This window comes from Choloepus didactylus, chromosome 3 (genome assembly GCF_015220235.1).
Source record: "Choloepus didactylus isolate mChoDid1 chromosome 3, mChoDid1.pri, whole genome shotgun sequence".
NCBI lineage: Eukaryota > Metazoa > Chordata > Mammalia > Pilosa > Megalonychidae > Choloepus > Choloepus didactylus.
The window spans coordinates 112,539,341-112,557,725 of NC_051309.1; the positions used below are offsets into that span (position 1 = coordinate 112,539,341).

An 18,385-nucleotide genomic window follows, 5' to 3' on the forward strand; every position below is an offset into this window, starting at 1 on the left:
CAATAAAATTTTTACAAAATTTGTCCTTTATGTGAGGATAGGCTTACAAATAACAAAGTTCTAACATTTTGGAGAGAGCTCAGAGAACCTAAGCTATGTAATCCAGAGTATGCCCCCCCTGGAGAAGCAAGCAAGGACCCACAGAGCTGAGACAGAAGCCCAGTGACATTTTGGAGAAAGCCACTGAAACCAGAAGCTAAAACCTGGGAGAGAAAGTTCAGCAGAGCCAGCCATGTGCCTTCCCATGTGACAGAGGAGCCCCTGATACCATCAACCTTTTTTGAAAGAAGGTATCATCCTGTTGATGCCTTAATTGAGACATTTTCATGGCCTTATAACTGTAAATTTGTGAACTAATAAACCCCCATTTTAAAAGCCAATCCATTTCTGATTATTGCATTTCAGCAGCTTTAGCAAACCAGAATACCAGTTCAGCAACTATTATAAAGTCCCAGGACAAAAGGAACAATACTACCTAGAATGAGTTATTAAAGAGAGGTTTCATTATTTAATAGTAAAATTATGATCTGAGCCCTAAAAATAGACATAGATATAATATACTCATTGATTTTATAGTGAATCCAAAACAAGTTCACCATACAAAATCTGGCATAAAACAAATATTTTAGCTATAATTAAGAATAAACACTCAATCTTACCTTTGTAGAATTAAAAGGGACTTTCAAAGATTTTCAAATATATCAGGCCTCAGAAAATATCAGCTCTTCAAAGTTTTAACTAGTGTTTTTTTGCCCTTTCCTTTTAAAACTGATTACAAGCAGATATATTCAAAGTTATTTAAAAAACATTAGAGTCAAGCTTGTAAAATTACTGTGAGTAATATACTCTCACAAATATTGTGGACTACCAATTTAGTAGACAGAGTCCTCAATCTTGGGGCTTGCCCTTATGAAACTTGTTACTGAAAAGGAGAGGCTAAGCCTACTTACACTTGTGCCTAAGAGTCACCCCCAGAAAACCTCTTTCATTGCTCAGATGTGGCCTCTCTCTCTAAGCCAACTTGGCAGGTGGACTCACTGCCCTCCCCCCACGTGCGACATGACTCCCAGGGATGAGTCTGGACATGGCATTGTGGGACTGAGAAAGTCTTCTTGACCAAAAGGGGGAGGAAAATTGAAACAAAGTAAAATTTCAGAGGCTGAGAGATTTCAAATGGAATCAAGAGGTCATTCTGGAGGTTATTCTTATGCATTATAGATATCCCTTTTTAGTTTTTACTATATTAGAACAGCTAGAAGGGACCTGCCGATTAGTTAGAGAAAGTGTACTCCACGAAGCTGCAGAACTGACAAATTAGAGATAAGAGTTTGAATCAGTCTACATATCCTAAAAGAACCCTATCAAGTTAAGCAAATGCCAAGAGGCCAAAAATGGCAGAAAATTTTAAAGCATATGAAAAAACCAGACAATATGGATAACCCAAGCCCAAACACCCAAATCAAAAGATCAGAGGAGACACAGTACTTGAAGCAATTAATCAAAGAACTAAAGACAAACAACGAGAGCATGGCACAGGATATAAAGGACATGAAGAAGACCCAAGAAGAGCATAAAGAGGAAATTGCAAGAGTAAATAAAAAAACAGATGATCTTATGGAAATAAAAGAAACTCTTGACCAAATTAAAAAGATTCTGTATACTCATAGTTCAAGACTAGGAAGCTGAACAGCGAATTAGTGACCTAGAGGACGACAGAATGGAAAAATGAAAGAACAAAAGAAAGAATGGGGAAAAAAATTGAAAAAATTGAAATGGACCTCAGGGAAATGATGCATAATATAAAATGTCCAAATATAAGACTCATTGGTGTCCCAGAAGGGGAAGAGAAGCATAAAGGTCTAGAAAGAGTATTCAAAGAAATTGTTGGGGAAAACATCCCAAATCTTCTAAACACCATAAATACACAAATCATAAATGCCCAGCGAACTCCAAAATAAAATAAATCCAAATAAACCCACTCCAAGACGTATTCTGATCAGACTGTCAAATACTGAAGAGAAGGAGCAAGTTCTGAAAGCAGCAAGAGAAAAGCAATTCACCACATACAAAGGAGACAGCATACAACTAAGTAGCCACCATGGAGGCGAGATGGCAATGGCATGACATATTTAAAATTCTGAGAGAGAAAAATTTCCATCCAAGAATTCTTTATCGAGCAAAGCTCTCCTTCAAATTTGAGGGATAGCTTAAATTTTTCACAGACTAACAAATGCTGAGAGAATTTGCTAACAAGAGGCCTGCCCTACTTGAGATACTAAAAGGAGCCCTACTAACAGAGAAACAAAGAAAGGAGAGAGAGATGGAGAAAGGTTCAGTACTAAAGAGATTCAGTATGGGTACATTAAAGGACACTAAGAGAGAGAGGGAAAAAATATATCTGACAAACATAAGTTAAAGGATAAGATAGCTGATTCAAGAAATGCCTTCACAGTAATAACATTGAAGGTAAATGGATTAAACTTCCCAGTCAAAAGATATAGATTGGCAGAATGGATCAAAAAAAATGAAACATCAATATGTTGCATACAAGGGACTCATCTAAGACACAGGGACACGAAGAAATTGAAAGTGAAAGGATGGAAAAATATTTTTTCATGCAAGCTACAGCCAAAAGAAAGCAGGAGTAACAATATTCATCTCAGATAAAACAGACTTTAAATGTAAGGATGTTATGAGAGACAAAGAAGGCCACTACATACTAATAAAAGGGGCAATTCAATAGGAAGAAATAACAATCATAAATGTTTATGCACCCAATCAAGGTGCCACAAAATGCATGAGAGAAACACTGGCAAAACTAAAGGAAGCAATTGATGTTTCCACAATAATTGTGGGACATTTCAACACATCACTCTCTCCTATAGATAGATCAACCAGACAGAAGACCAATAAGGAAATTGAAAACCTAAATAATCTTATAAATGAATTGGATTTAACAGACATGTATAGAATATTACATCCCATATCACCAGGATACACATTCTTCTCTAGTCCTCACGGAACTTTCTCCAGAGTAGATCATATGCTGGGACATAAAACAAGCCTCAATAAATTTAAAAAAGTTGAAATTATTCAAAGCATATTCTCTGACCACAGTGGAATACAATTAGAAGTCAATAACCATCAGAGACTTAGAAAATTCACAAATACCTGGAGGTTAAACAACACACTCTTAAGCAATCAGTGGGTTAAAGAAGAAATAGCAAGAGAAATTGCTAAATATATAGAGACGAACGAAAATGAGAACACAACATACCAAAACCTATCGGATGCAGCAAAAGTGGTACTGAGGGGAAATTTACAGCACTAAATGCATACATTAAAAAGGAAGAAAGAGCTAAAATCAAAGAACTAATGGATCAACTGAAGAAGCTAGAAAATGAACAGCAAACCAATCCTAAATCAAGTACAAGAAAAGAAATAACAAGGATTAAAGCAGAAATAAATGACATAGAGAACAAAAAAACAATAGAGAGGATAAACAACACCAAATGTTGGTTCTTTGAGATTAACAAGATTGACAAGCCCCTAGCTAGACTGACAAAATCAAAAAGAGAGAAGACCCATATAAACAAAATAACGAATGAGAAAGGTGACATTACTGCCAATACTGAAGAAATTAAAAAAACTTATAAAAGGATACTATGAACAACTGTATGCCAACAAACTGGATAATGCAGAGGAAATGGACAATTTCCTGGAAACATATGAACAACCTAGACTGACCACAGAAGAAACAGAAGACCTCAACCAACCAATCATAAGCAAAGAGACCCACTCAGTCATCAAAATGCTTCCCACAAATAAATGCCCAGGGCCAGATGGCTTCACAGGGGAATTCTACCAAACTTTCCAGAAAGAACTGACACCAATCTTACTTAAACTCTTTCAAAACCTCGAAGAAAATGGAATACTACCTAACGCTTTTTATGACGCTAACATCAATCTAATACCAAAACCAGGCAAAGATTCTACAAAAAAGGAAAACTACAGGCCTAGCTCCCTAATGAATATAGATGCAAGAATTTTCTCAACAAAATACTTGCAAATCAAATCCAAAGACACATTAAAAAAATCATACACCATGACCAAGTGGGGTTCATTCCAGGCATGCAAGGATGGTTCAACATAAGAAAATCAATGTATTACAACACGTTAACAAATCAAAAGAGAAAAATCAAATGATCATCTCAATAGATGCTGAAAAAGCATTTGACAAAATCCAACATCCCTTTTTGATAAAAACACCTCAAAAGCTAGGAATTGAAGGAAACTTCCTCAGTATGATAAAGAGCATATATGAAAAACCCAAAGCCAGCATAGTACTCAATGGTGAGAGACTGAAAACCTTCCCTTTAAAATCAGGAACAAGAAAAGGATGCCCGCTGTCACCACTGTTATTCAACATTGTGCTGGAAGTGTTAGCCAGGGCAATCCGGCAAGACAAAGTAATAAAAGGCATCCAAATTGGAAAGAAAGAAGTAAAACTGTCATTGTTTGCAGATGATATGATCTTATATCTGGAAAACCCTGAGAAATTGATGATACAGCTACTAGAGCTAATAAACAAATTTAGCAAAGTAGCGGGATACAAGATTAATGTACATAAGTCAGTAATGTTTCTATATGCTAGAAATGAACAAACTGAAGAGACACTCAAGAAAAAGACACCATTTTCAACAGCAACTAAAAAAATCAAGTACCTAGGAATAAACTCAACCAAAGATGTAAAAGACCTATACAAAGAAAACTACATAACTCTACTAAAAGAAATAGAAGGGAACTTAAAAGATGGAAAATATTCCATGTTCATGGATAGGAAGGCTAAATGTCATTAAGATGTCAATTCTACCCAAACTCATCTACAGATTCAATGCAATCCCAATCAAAATTCCAGCAACCTACTTTGCAGACTTGGAAAAGCTAGTTATCAAATTTATTTGGAAAGGGAAGATGCCTCGAATTGCTAAAAACATTCTAAAAAAGAAAAATGAAGAGGGAGGACTTACACTCCCTGACTTTGAAGCTTATTATAAAGCCACAGTTGTCAAAACAGCATGATACTGGCACAAAGATAGACGTATTGATCAATGGAATTGAATTGAGAATTTGGAGACAGTCCCCTAGATCTACGGCCAACTGATCTTTGATAAGGCCCCCAAAGCCACTGAACTGGGACATAACAGTCTTTTCAACAAATGGGGCTGGGAGAGTTGGATATCCATATCCAAAAGAATGAAAGACGACACCTACCTTACACCCTACACAAAAATTAACTCAAAGTAGATCAAAGATTTCAATATAAAAGACAGTACCATAAAACTCCTAGAAGATAATGTAGGGAAACATCTACAAGACCTTGTATTAGGTGGCCACTCCCTAGACTTCACACCCAAAGCACAAGCAACAAAGGAAAAAATAGATAAATGGGAACTCCTCAAGCTTAGAAGTTTCTGTACCTCAAAGGAATTTGTCAAAAACATGAAGAGGCAGCCAACTCAATGGGAAAAAATTTTTGGAAATCATGTATCTGACAAAAGACTGATATCTTGCATATGTAAAGAAATCCTACAACTCAAGGCCGATAGTTCAGACAGCCCAATTATAAAATGGGCAAAAGATATGAAAAGCCAGTTCTCTGAAGAGGAAATACAAATGGCCAAGAAACACATGAAAAAATGTTCAGCTTCACTAGCTATTATAGAGATGCAAATTAAGACCACAATGAGATAGCATCTCACGCCGATTAGAATGGCTGCCATTAAACAAACAGGAAACTACAAATGCTGGAGGGGATGTGGAGAAATTGGAACTCTTATTCATTGTTGGTGGGACTGTATAATGGTTCAGCCACTCTGGAAGTCAGTCTGGCAGTTCCTTAGAAAACTAGATATAGAGTTACCATTCGACCCAGTGATTGCACTTCTCGGTATATACCCGGAAGATCGGAAAGCAGTGACAGGAACAGATATCTGCATGCCAATGTTCATAGCAACATTATCCACAGTTGCCAAGAGATGGAAACAACCCATATGTCCTTCAACAGATGAGTTGATAAATAAAATGTGGTATATACACATGATGGAATACTACACGGCAGTAAGAAGGAACGATCTCGTGAAACATGTGACAACATGGATGAACCTTGAAGACATAATGCTGAGCGAAATAAGCCAGGCACAAAAAGAGAAATACTATATGCTGCCACTAATGTGAACTTTGAAAAATGTAAAATAAATGGTTTATAATGTAGAATGTAGGGGAACTAGCAATAGAGAGCAACTAAGGAAGGGGGAACAATAATCCAAGAATAACAGATAAGCTATCATGGGTAAACTTAATGTTCTGGGAATGCCCAGGAATGACTATGGTCTGTTAATTTCTGATGGGTATAGTAGGACCAAGTTCACAGAAATGTTGCTACATTAGGTTACTTTCTTGGGGTAGAGTAAGAAAACGTTGGAAGTAAAGTAGTTATCTTAGGTTAGTTGTCTTTTTCTAACTCCCTTGTTATGGTGTCTTTGTAATGTTCTTTTATTTTATGTTTTATTTTTTATTTTTAATTTTTTAAAATTTTTTTTTATTTTTCATACAGTTGATTTAGGAAAAAAAAAAAGTTTAAAAAAAAAAAAAACAAGGAAAAAAATATGCAGAGCCCCCTTGAGGAGCTGGTGGAGAATGCAGGGGTATTGGCCTGCCCTACCTTGATGGTTGCTAACATGCCCACAGACCTAGGGGATTGGTGGTTTGATGGGTTGAGCCCTCTACCACAGAATTTGCCCTTGGGAAGACTATTGCTGCAAAGGAGAGGCTAGGCCTCCCTATAATTGTGCCTAAGAGCCTCCTCCCGAATGCCTCTTTGTTGCTCAGATGTGGCCCTCTCTCTCTAGCTAAGCCAACTTGAAAGGTGAAATCACTGCCCTCTCCCCTACGTGGGATCAGACACCCAGGGGAGTGAATCTCCCTGGCAACGTGGAATATGACTCCTGGGGAGGAATGCAGACCCAGCATCGTGGGATGGAGAACATCTTCTTGACCAAAAGGGGGGATGTGAAAGGAAATGAAATAAGCTTCAGTGGCAGAGAGATTCCAAATGGAGCTGAGAGGTCACTCTGGTGGGCACTCTTACGCACAATATAGACAACCCTTTTTAGGTTCTAATGAATTGGGGTAGCTGGTGGTGGATACTTGAAACTACCAAACTACAACCCAGAAGCCATGAATCTTGAAGATGATTGTATAAAAATGTAGCTTATGAAGGGTGACAATGTGAATCGGAAAGCCATATGGACCACACTCTCCTTTGTCTAGTTTACGGATGGATGAGTAGAAAAATGGGGGAAGGGAAAAAAAAGAAAAGGTACCCAGTGTTCTTTTTTACTTTAAATGTTCTTTTTCACTTTAATTTTTATTCTTATTATTTTTGTGTGTGTGGTAATGAAAACATCAAGAATTAATTTTGGTGATGAATGCACAACTATATAATGGTACTGTAAACAACTGAATGTACGCTTTGTTTTGTATGATTGCATGGTATGTGAATATATCTCAATAAAAGTGAAGTAAAAAAAAAAACAGCTAGAAGGAAATATCTGAAACTGTTGAACTGTAACCCAGTGGCCTTGATTCTTAAAGATGAGTATATAACTATATAGCTTATATGGTGTGACCGTGTGACTGTAGAAAACCTTGTGGTTCATACTCCATTCATCCAGTGTATGGACAGATAAGCAGAAAAATGGGGATGAAAAAGTAAATGAATAGTGGGGTGTGATGGGTTGTTTTGAGTGTTCTTTTTAACTTCTGCTTTTATTCTTATTTTTATTATTATTATTATTTTTAGAGTAATGAAAATGTTCAAAAATTGTGGTGATGAATGCATAACTATATGAAGATACTGTGAACAACTGATTGTACACTTTGGATGATTGTATGGTATGTGACTATATCTCAGTAAAATTGCAAGGAAAAATAAATTACTGTTATTATTACTGTCATGAATAAGAAATAAGAGGTGACCACTTAAATGTCTGAGGTTAGAAAAAGGAGAATGCTTACATACAAGTATATGAAAACTTCAAAACAAAAAGAAATAACCTTTACCTCATCTTGAAATTCATTTGTAGTTTCTCCTGTATTTTCCTCTATATGCAAATTCCTGGAAGTTCCCTCAGAAATTTTCATTTTTTGTGCGTTATTTGTTTCTTGGTGTCGTTTCAAAGACTCCAGAGCATTTCGTAATTGTTCCTGGGTGTCTATGTTCTTTTTCAGAAGGATATAAAAAAATTTCCATTAGAATAATGTGCAAGAAGTCAGATAATTTTATAGTTGCTGTTTGATCATAAATAATGATGGCTCCTGTAACTTTTTAAAGGGGACCCCAAGTTTTCAAAGTTTAGCCACTTAAAATCTTCTTACCATGTTGACAGTTTCCTGAATATCGCTTTTAAGTTGGTCCCTCTCAATTTGCAGGCTCTCTTGGAGTTGTTTTAGGTTCTCCTTTTCTTGGGTTATGGTTCTTAATTCTTCTAAGGTTTGCTGAAGTTTCTCATTAATCAATGTTTTCTCCTTTTCTATAGCTTGCAGTCTAGAATTCCTATTTTCTAATTCTTCTTTCAGCTGTTCCATTTCACTTAACCTTTCTTCCCCCTCAGCTGTTTTCTGTTGAAGTTCTTGGGTTTTGTGAGAAAGCTTTAAAATAAAAAAAAGTAAATGTGATATGGTAAAAGCAGAGCATTCTAAGGTACACATATGGAAGCTAAATCCTAGCAAACTAAAGATCATTTCCCTACAAAGAATCTTGGACCAAACTCTATCTTCAAATCATTCAAACTTAAACCAAGTTTTTGAGCTTCTTTAGAGAGAGTTCCTATTTCCTAGTTCATTCTCACATTCTCTTCAAGGACCATCTTATACTTTTGCTCAAATTCCATATGATGAAATTTAAAATCTTGCAATTCTTGATCAGTACTTTTATTATTCAGCTGGGTAGCTGCTAGGTCATCTTTAGTTTCTACTATTTTTTCAATCAACCCTTGAATTCTACTATCATTAAGAACTATTTCAGAAAAAAAAATTGTCTTTTTCTGATGTTAGACAGTGCTCTTCAGATTTATCATGTATCTATCAAAAAGAAGTAAGATTTAGGAATGTTAGCAATGCGTGTTCCATAAAGCAGTTTTCTGGAAAAACAAGTTTTATCTCAAAAAAAAAAAAAAAAAACATTGAAACTAAGCAAAGATTTGAATGAGCAAAGGCAATATCCTTGTCACATTTTTATAACTTAATATATTACTCTGTTTATTTTCAAAGTTCAGTTTTCTAATCTCTGTGAGTTCTAGTAAGGATTACATAGAGGATACCCAGTAGAAACACCTAATCAGGATGTGTCTATTTCCTTATCTATGTTTAACTTTACGGTGTGGCAAGGCATTTTATGGTTTTTCACAGAACTGGATTTATATTTATGTATTTTTTCTAAAGGCTTTGATTGCAGCACAGATTTAAAAAAAAAACATTATGCACAAACAACTTAAGTGATCCATATCCATCTCATAAACAGTTTAATCACTGTAGAAGGGTAGAAGGAGATGGGAAAAAGAGGAGAGATAAAGGAGATACAAAAGGAAAGAAGGGCTATACAGCATAGTTGCTACAAGCATGGGCTTAGGAGGAAGATCCTTTCTGGAACACTTATCAGTTCAATAACTATTTTTGGGGGCTAAACCTCAGCACCTACTTTAAAGGGGTGATAGGATGAGATGATTAAATAAAATAATGTTCCTAAAAGTTTTTTAGCCTAAGGTCTGCCATATAATGAAGTACTCAAATCCTTGCCATTTTAATTTCTTTTAGCAAGGTAGAGAGAAAGGAAAGGCTGATAGGCCATAGGTTTACAGAATTGTGTAGGAGTCTGCAAGATTTACACTGGCCTCTAAAACTTTATCAATATTATCCTCTTACCTCATTACTCTTTTTAATTCAACATAGTGATATGATGGGTACAAAAAATGAAAAAAAAAAGGCAAAGACTTAAAGAGTGGGCCACAGATTTCTGTTTAAATGCAACATTTGAGGACTATAGAAATGGCTGCTATATGGATTACATTATGTTACTAAATACACTGTTAAATATACTTGGAAACTATATTTTTTCATCCAGTAGCAGCAGAAGAAATAAGAAGGTGAACTATATTCATTTCTATGTTAAACTCAATGTCAAGACTTGATTAATGTTAAGCACTAATGTTTATAGTGCTACTTGCCTGCTACTTTAAATAAATCATGTTAAAATATTTAAGGCACTATTGCAAAGGTAATTATATCGAAAGAAGGGTTAATTGTTTAAAAATGTATTTACCTCTTTCTTTAGCATTTCTACGTCAGGGGATAAAGACTTCAATTCTGAGAGTAAATTAACTTCTTTATGCAAAGCTGTGTTTTCTTCAATTTTCTTGTTTAGTTCTTTCTGGAGTTCAGTAATCCTTCTTTCCAATTCCAAATTACACAGCAAGTCTAGAAAGTTTTTGGTAAATTAAATAAAACTGCTTATAGTTATTGGGATAACCTTAAGTTAGACAGACACAAAGTTAGATTATTTAAATCATATTATATCAGATTTATTAAAGAAAGAGTCAAGACTGGCAAACAGGTAATGAATTTTTTAATAGTTCTTGAATCACCTTTTCCTAGATCAGGTCCAGTTTATTGAAAAATAATTTTTAAAATCTTATGATTTGAAGCTCATGGAAATCTTTGTAAAAACCAATACCAAGTGATACTGAAACATAACATAAACTATTTTAAAAAATCAGAGCATAATAGATTTTTAATTATTGATATATAGTTGCCACCTTTAGGTACAATTCTAGAACAAGTCAGATTTGCACAAACATAAGCCTGAAATTATAAAATACCTTTTGAAACTTTGCCATCCACAAGGGAGGTGAGTTTTGTTATTTCACTAAAAGCAAATTGTAACTCTTTTTCTAGATCAATTTGCATTTTCTTTTTTGCCTCCAGTTGGCTTTGAAATAACTGAATATCATTTTCCATTATCTTGTATGTACTTGAAAGTTCTTTCTATTGAGAGAAACACAGAAAATTCACAAAAATATACTGGTAGTTATAAGTGTTTTATATATATCACAAAAATTGTTTACCATTTTTTCTTTCAATTCCAGATTTTCACTTCTAAGAAAGGCTGATTCTCTCTTGGCATCACGGGCTACAATTTCGGCATCAAACAGAGTCTGTTTCATTTGTTTTAGGTCTTCAGTGCTTTCCTGGAGAAGAAAGGATAACATACCCATGACAAAAGGGATTTGGTGAAATCTTGTTTTCTTCTAATTGGAAAAGACTTAAGAGAATAAGATATGTAATTTCACATTATTAAAAAGGGTGAAATATGCTAATCACCAAATACATTTTTAGCATAAATGAAATGATACTTTCTATAATAAAAATATTAACAGAATTTTCCCCCCAATTTTCAAAGCAATGTATGGACAACTATAAATTAAGAACTCGGTTATTATTTAATAAAGGGTAATACAATTGTTGTTCAACTAGACTTTTCAAATTCCCTATGTGTTTTTGAGTTACTCTCTCCAGATTATGACAGGCAAGTAGTTTATAATTAATATTAAGGATATTAAATCACAAATTGAAAAGAAAAGGGGAAATAATCCATTAGGAAAATAGAGAAAAGATGAAAGGCAACTCACAAAGAGAAAATGCAAATGCCAGATAAATACATGGAAAGAGCCATACTTCATTTTTAGAGAGAGGTACATTAACTCAGCCATATATCCTTGGCAAAAATTAGTATGTGAATAAATGAATGATTATATTAAGAAGAAGGAAATAAACAACAATTTTAAAAAGTAGACAATTCTGCTTGCCATTCCATTAATGAGCATGCCAGGAATGTATGAAAGTATTTCCTTCCCAACCTCAGAACTGTGTGATGTGAAAGAGTGTGACTCCTTTTGGAATAGTATCATTTGTCATAAATAAAAGGTAGTGACAACTACTCTGAAAAACTTAAATGGAAAGAAAAGAAGATAGAAACTAATATGCCAAGATCTATTTTACAGCAACTAAAGTTACCTAGAGTTAAAAGTTTCTGAAAGAATAGTCACCAAAATGTTAAAATAGCTATATTATGAAAATGCAATATATCATTTGTTTAGAACTGAACAGAAACCCAAAATTTAAAAATTAGTCATTATTTTATCTTCTGTAAAATGGCAATGATACAATAGTCCCTCTTTTATAGCATTATTGATAGGACTGAAAGAAATATTATACTGTAATAAGTGACTATAAGAGTGCCTGGCACATGATAGGCCCAATATAAGCTATTGGCTATGATAATGAAGATGATATACTGTAAATGTAAATGTTAACATGACTACAAAACAAAATACACCTGATTTTTACCATTGAGTATGACAAGTCCATTTTAATATTTTCTGACTTCTGAGACTCTATGAATTCCTGTAGCTTCTTAATCTGGTCTTCTTTTTGTCTAAGTAGCTGTACTTGGGAATTTAGCTCATTCTAAAAGATTCAAAAGAGACATAATTTAGGCCTCTGGTTTGAGTTCTAAGGGATCAAAAAAAAAAAAAAACTTACACAAAGAGCTTAAATTGGTAGACAGCAAAATTTAAAAAGTTGTTGACATTTAAAACACACAATTTCTTCTGTTTTCTGAAATCATGCTTAATTACAATTGATGTTTTATAATTCTAGTTATTGATCAACAGGAATACTAACACAAGTGCTCACCTCAAGATCTTGATTATACACTTCTGCATGCTTAACTAAATTCTTTAAGTTGGAAATTTCATGAATTAGTTGCATCTGTAGGAGCATGTGAACAGGCAATAGAGCAAACCAACAGTTAATAAAGCAAAAGAAAAACAGCATTCATTCACTGCTTGAGAATCACCCAATACAGTTAAGTGAGCAGAGATCAACTGTTCAAGCTACTGCCAATGAGCCTTTCATTATTTAAAAACATAAAATTAAAAAATCAAACAAATCAGAATAAACCTCAGCACGGCCCCAGTAACAATTATGCCATCTGTTAATAAAGCTGCAAAAAATGTCAATAGCAAATTAGTATACACCACTTAGAGGGGATAAGAAAAGGGTAATCACACTTAAAAAAAAACCACATCCTTTTATTAGATTGTTGTTTTAGGCTAAGTGTTGAAATGAATTTACCCTGTAAGATCCAGGTGGTTCTACACTGTCATACTTTTTAATGGGTTGTGATTTGGAATTTAGTTTGGTTTAGGGTAGTTTCATGTAGTGCTTTTCCTGTTTTATTACTATGTCACCAAAGCTAAAGAAGTATAGGATGATCAATTATTACCTAGTTGGTTTATTCTATAGGAAATATTAGAAAGATGATGTTATTGTTTATATTGTTCAACTGTCTAAATGTAAGGAATTCTTAAAGATAACAAAAGTTTCCTTTCTGTCCAAGTATCTGTAGCAATAAATGAGTACCAGAACCTTTGTGTTCAAAACAAGTAAAACACAATTTACTAAAGATAATATATTTTCCCTTAAAATTACTTAATCTTCACAATCAGATGAGAATGTAAACAGCAAAAGCAATTTCTAATAGAATGTAAGGGTCTTAGGAAAATAGTATCTTGTTTAAATAATATTTTCTGGATTCTTAGTTCAGTCCTGACTAGTTTTAGATTTCAGACAAGTGCTGTACCTTCCAATTTTAGGGCAGTTTTGTCCAATAGAAATATGAGACATATATGTAATTTAAAGTTTCCTAGTAGATACATTAAAAAAAGTAAAAAGAAACAGGTGAAATTAATATTAATAATAACTTTATTTAATCTAATATATCTAAATTATCATTTCCCCATATAATCATTATAAAAAAATTTAATGAGATATTTTACATTCTTTTCTGTATTACATCAATTCATATTAGTTACATTTCAAGTGCTCAATTGCCACACATGGCTATTGACTATCCTATCATACAGCATGATTTTAGACATTTCTATTGGTTATAATTTAAATTGGCTTCATCTTTTACTTTTTCTTCCTTGACTATTTCTAATTTTTGTGGAAGAAAATCACATTTACCAAACATGAAGAACCAAATAATCAATCAATTTTTGAAAACATTTTTAGAAAATAAACTTCTAGAAAGAGGGAAAATTTTCCTACTTCTCATTTGAATAGTATTTTATCTTAAGTATTGATTCTCGTAAACAGAAAAGGAGGTTAAGTAAATTTTGTAAAGATTGGAGTATAATGACAATAACATATTGTTTAAGATGCAAAAGTAATTAGCATAAAGAGAAAGTGCACTAGTACCAAAAAGGATTTAAAAATACTATCTGAGCAACAGTTAATCCATTGCTAGATAAGAAAATATTGCAGATTTCAACTGTAATTTTTGGCAAGTGAAGTGACACATTTAACATCATAGACAAAAATCTCTAAGTTGTAGAAATCATAAAATTAAATAAATCAAATTAAAATAGGAGTTGGATGAGATTTCTCTTGCTTGCTGAGTATGGTGGTACATGTCCTTTTTTATTCCTCCCTCTAAAATTACAGTTTAAGCATCATATATTTCTATTTTGCCACTTGAAAATTATCCCCAGCTTTGGTAATTTTTGATAAAACCCTTAGGCTACCAGGGCAACGACCACATGTCCTAATGTCATAATTTGACTTTTTTCCCTTTTGGTTAAACCTTTCCCTAAAATCTAAGTTTTGGAATATATTTTACTCCATATAGACCGACTTAACATTTTTAGTTTACAATGGAATGGATATAACAAAACTGTCTTTAAATAGGGTAAGTTTTTACTACATAATTCATTAGGTTCCCTTAAAGAACCCAAAATCTCAATTTGTGCCCAATTAACAATGAAGGTAATAGAATTATTTTCCCCCTCAACTGTTGGCTGAAAAAGAAATGTGAGATGTGAGATACAAGTCATTCATTCTGTGGTATTTTATAATCTTTCTACACACTGATTCAACTCATTCAGTGAGCTTCAATTTTTGCTAATAATGTAATATATTAATGATGTAAGGAAAAATGAGAGAAATTATTGCCACACTTGAAATCAATTTTATGTCATATTGTTATATATAATAAGGAACATACAAAAAATAAGATAAAACTTTGGAGTTAGATGGGATGATGGCAAGCGCTTTGCCTAACCTCAGGAGTGGAGAAATGCAGAAAGCAAGTTCTGAGAGGTTCAAGGCCTTGCTCGTAATTCATGACAGTTTCTCTGATCAGAGACAGATTCACAGACAGCTAGTAAGTGGCAAAACTGGGATTTAAATCCAGGCAGTTTTGCCCCAGATAATGCTTTTATCCAGGAAGCTAGACTGCCCCTCCCAACAAAATCCAGTTTTATTCATGACATTTTGCATTTTATTAATATGCAAATTTTAAAACAAGTGAAACGATATCCTATTGAGAACTTAGGGACTTTTTTCTTTCTAGATGGAAAACCTAGGAAATGTAGGATTAACTTTAATTATAGGTAAAATGGAAATAAAAGCTTTGGCACAGAATCCTTTTTTTTTTCTTTTTAAAAAGTAAAGGGGGAAAACTAACTGATACTGAGAAAAAGGATCACGTCCTTTGGGCTATTCATACAGAAATATGAAAAGCAGCTGCAAATTAACTTATATTTTAACTATGCCAAAATACTGGCTCTTATTTTGGGGAGAGGAGAGGGGTTGGAGGGAGGTTCATGGATCACTTTGCATTTCTGATAACAGCCTTGGATTCTTGTTCCAGAAAAATGAATATGCATTAAAAAATTCTGCAAAATAATTTCATCCTGTCTGAGGACTCTAGGTTAAGGACCTGGTCCTCGTACTAAGAAAACACTTAAGTCTTTCTGACAATTAGAGTTCCCAAAGTTTGATGATTTTTTTGGATTAGGTTTTGGATTGCTGTCTAATATGATATGGCTTAAAAAATTCAAGTAATCAGTTGCATTTAAAAAAATTCCATTAAAATTATTTAGCATTGGTTTTAGTTTTCACAACTCAATACGGAGAAAGAAAAACAAAATGTGCAAAATCAGCGTCTCCGCCTATTCTAATAAAGTTCTACCAATTAAGGAATATACTTTCTAAAAAAAACTCCACATTAATATGTAGTATCTATGCATAAAACATTCAGCTAGATATTAAAATTCATAGTGGTCGCAATAGGAAATGGCTATGCTCCTGACAGCATTTCTGCAACACTCAATAAATTAAAAATCGATAACATACAAATTATAAAGAAAGCACTTCCTCAAGACAAATCCATTAATAGGCAGATCCACTAAACCATTCAAAAGGAGTTTTTAATTCCTTCTTTTCCTGCATAAGCACATGTGAAACATATGATTTAACTATTTTAAAAAAATTTTTTTAATGAGTTAAATATTTCCTAAGTTTTCCAAATTTTGTATACATATGAAAAATAGTTGCATCCTCAATATCACAATCGTATATTGATATATTTATAAGAATATTTTCTTTGTAAAGTATGGTTTTATTTAGTTTCAAATTTCCATATCTCTTACCTCTTGATCTTTTTCAGCTTTTCTTTCTAGAGCTTCAAATTCATCCAAATCATTCTTTTCTTTTAATTTCAATTCCATTTCTTCTTTTTCTCTTCTTAGTTGTTCATAGTCTAATACCAGACTATCATAGTTAGCACGAAGCGAGGCCAATTCACTTTCTAAATTTTCCTGTCATAAACAAAACCAGATTTTCAGGTCGGAAGGAATTCAAATTATGTATTCTTTGTTTCCTTAACTAAAAATTGAATTAGTTAAACCACCTTGAATCATTTGGTCACTTAGGACCTCTGTTCTTCAATATCTTTGTAATGGTCTAGCTTGATCCAGAGTATAAAAAAAGGCCTACATTTTGGTAAACTAGCTAACCTTAGAATAGAAGACTATTTTGAAAGGGATTGAAACATGTTCTGCTTGTGCCTGACTGGGAAAGATCAGCTGGGGTTGGGATGGGGGTGGAGGGTGTGTGCTGGGAAGCCCATTTGGTCACAAATCCAAGCTCCCTTCTCTAGGTCAGTTCTGATCCGTAATAAGGCTGATAATTTAATTCTCTACCTGTCTGACTCCTGTTATGTTTCTCAGATGGCTCTGAATTCAGGAAGGTAAACAGAGGTGTTATTTATTGACCTCTAAAACTCTAGTGACTGCTATGTTTTCCCATACTCAAAAGAGACTTATTTCTATTTTCTATACTATTATGATAAAGAGATAAACTATGTGTTAAAAAAAAGGCTAATAACAGGGATTTAAAAACGACAACAATAAACTTCTAGAGTATGTCTTTGGGATGTAAGCACTTCACCTGCAATACTATAGGGATTAACTTAATGTCAATAATAATTACCAAGAAGCAATCTTTGAACATTAATAGCCTACACAGTAAACATGGAATCTAACTTACTTAAGTATTTATTAGAGTATTCTTAAACAATTTGGATAAGACCATTTATCTTTATTTTTCAGTGTTATTTACCAATATCACCCATCCCTAATATAGTATTCTTCTCCTCTCTGCCTGAGAATTTTGACACTTTAAAAATCAGCCCTTTCATACTTATGGGATTGCCCAAGTCAAAACAAACTTGAAAAATATTGTAGATATTGGGTTCTGGTAAAAAACTTAGAAGCAAAACCTTTTAACTGTTAACATACACCTGCCTCATGAAATTTTTAGCCTCCCTCTGGATGCCATATAGTTATCATCCAGGTGTGCAAAGAGTAGCAGATGTCTTAACTAGAACCAAAACTGTTACTAAAATTAAGTCAGGGCTAATAATGTGCTGCAGTAGTAGTAAACTCCAATAGCAAATGAATTTTAACGAGTAAAGGATAATGGTCTGTAAAATACATTGTTACCTGACTTAGTAGCTTTGTTGCTGGATTCCATTCTATCTCAGATAATGTATCAAGGGTGTTACTGAAAACATCATACTCTGAGCAGACAGCTATAATTAGAGGAAAAAGAAATCCATCCATAAACACGTTTATAAAGTTTTCTAAAAGTCAAACTAAAGATTAATAAACAATACTCTGATCATAAGTAATAATAAGCTCAAATTAGCTAATAAGTGCTCCTCAGAATATGAATGCCAAGAAGACATTAAAAACAGATGTGGTCACTTATATTATTGTGTGAATTAAGATAACTGGTTGCAATTAGTGATAAGATATAGATCCTTAATACAATATTGGTAAAATGGTCAAATTATGAATTTGATTTGATCACTGTAAATAGATTTTAAAATGCCCCTAGAAAACAGATTATAATGTTG

The 18,385-nt window shown here is 33.5% G+C and overlaps 1 protein-coding gene across 4 annotated transcripts in view; it reads right to left on the reverse strand.

Annotated features, from left to right (window-relative positions):
• CENPE (centromere protein E) overlaps positions 1–18,385 on the reverse strand; it is an 89,948-nt gene that overhangs the window by 46,735 nt on the left and 24,828 nt on the right. For 3 of the 4 annotated variants that reach the window (XM_037830373.1, XM_037830372.1, XM_037830370.1), the window contains exons 15-23: positions 17,970–18,058; positions 16,617–16,784; positions 12,814–12,888; positions 12,466–12,585; positions 11,184–11,306; positions 10,938–11,103; positions 10,382–10,536; positions 8,440–8,712; positions 8,125–8,283 (exon numbers count right to left, since the gene is read on the reverse strand). In XM_037830373.1, coding sequence (XP_037686301.1) covers positions 8,125–8,283; positions 8,440–8,712; positions 10,382–10,536; positions 10,938–11,103; positions 11,184–11,306; positions 12,466–12,585; positions 12,814–12,888; positions 16,617–16,784; positions 17,970–18,058 — 1,328 coding nt within the window. The remainder of the gene's footprint in view (positions 1–8,124; positions 8,284–8,439; positions 8,713–10,381; positions 10,537–10,937; positions 11,104–11,183; positions 11,307–12,465; positions 12,586–12,813; positions 12,889–16,616; positions 16,785–17,969; positions 18,059–18,385) is intronic. The other variant, XM_037830374.1, reaches the window with a different exon arrangement.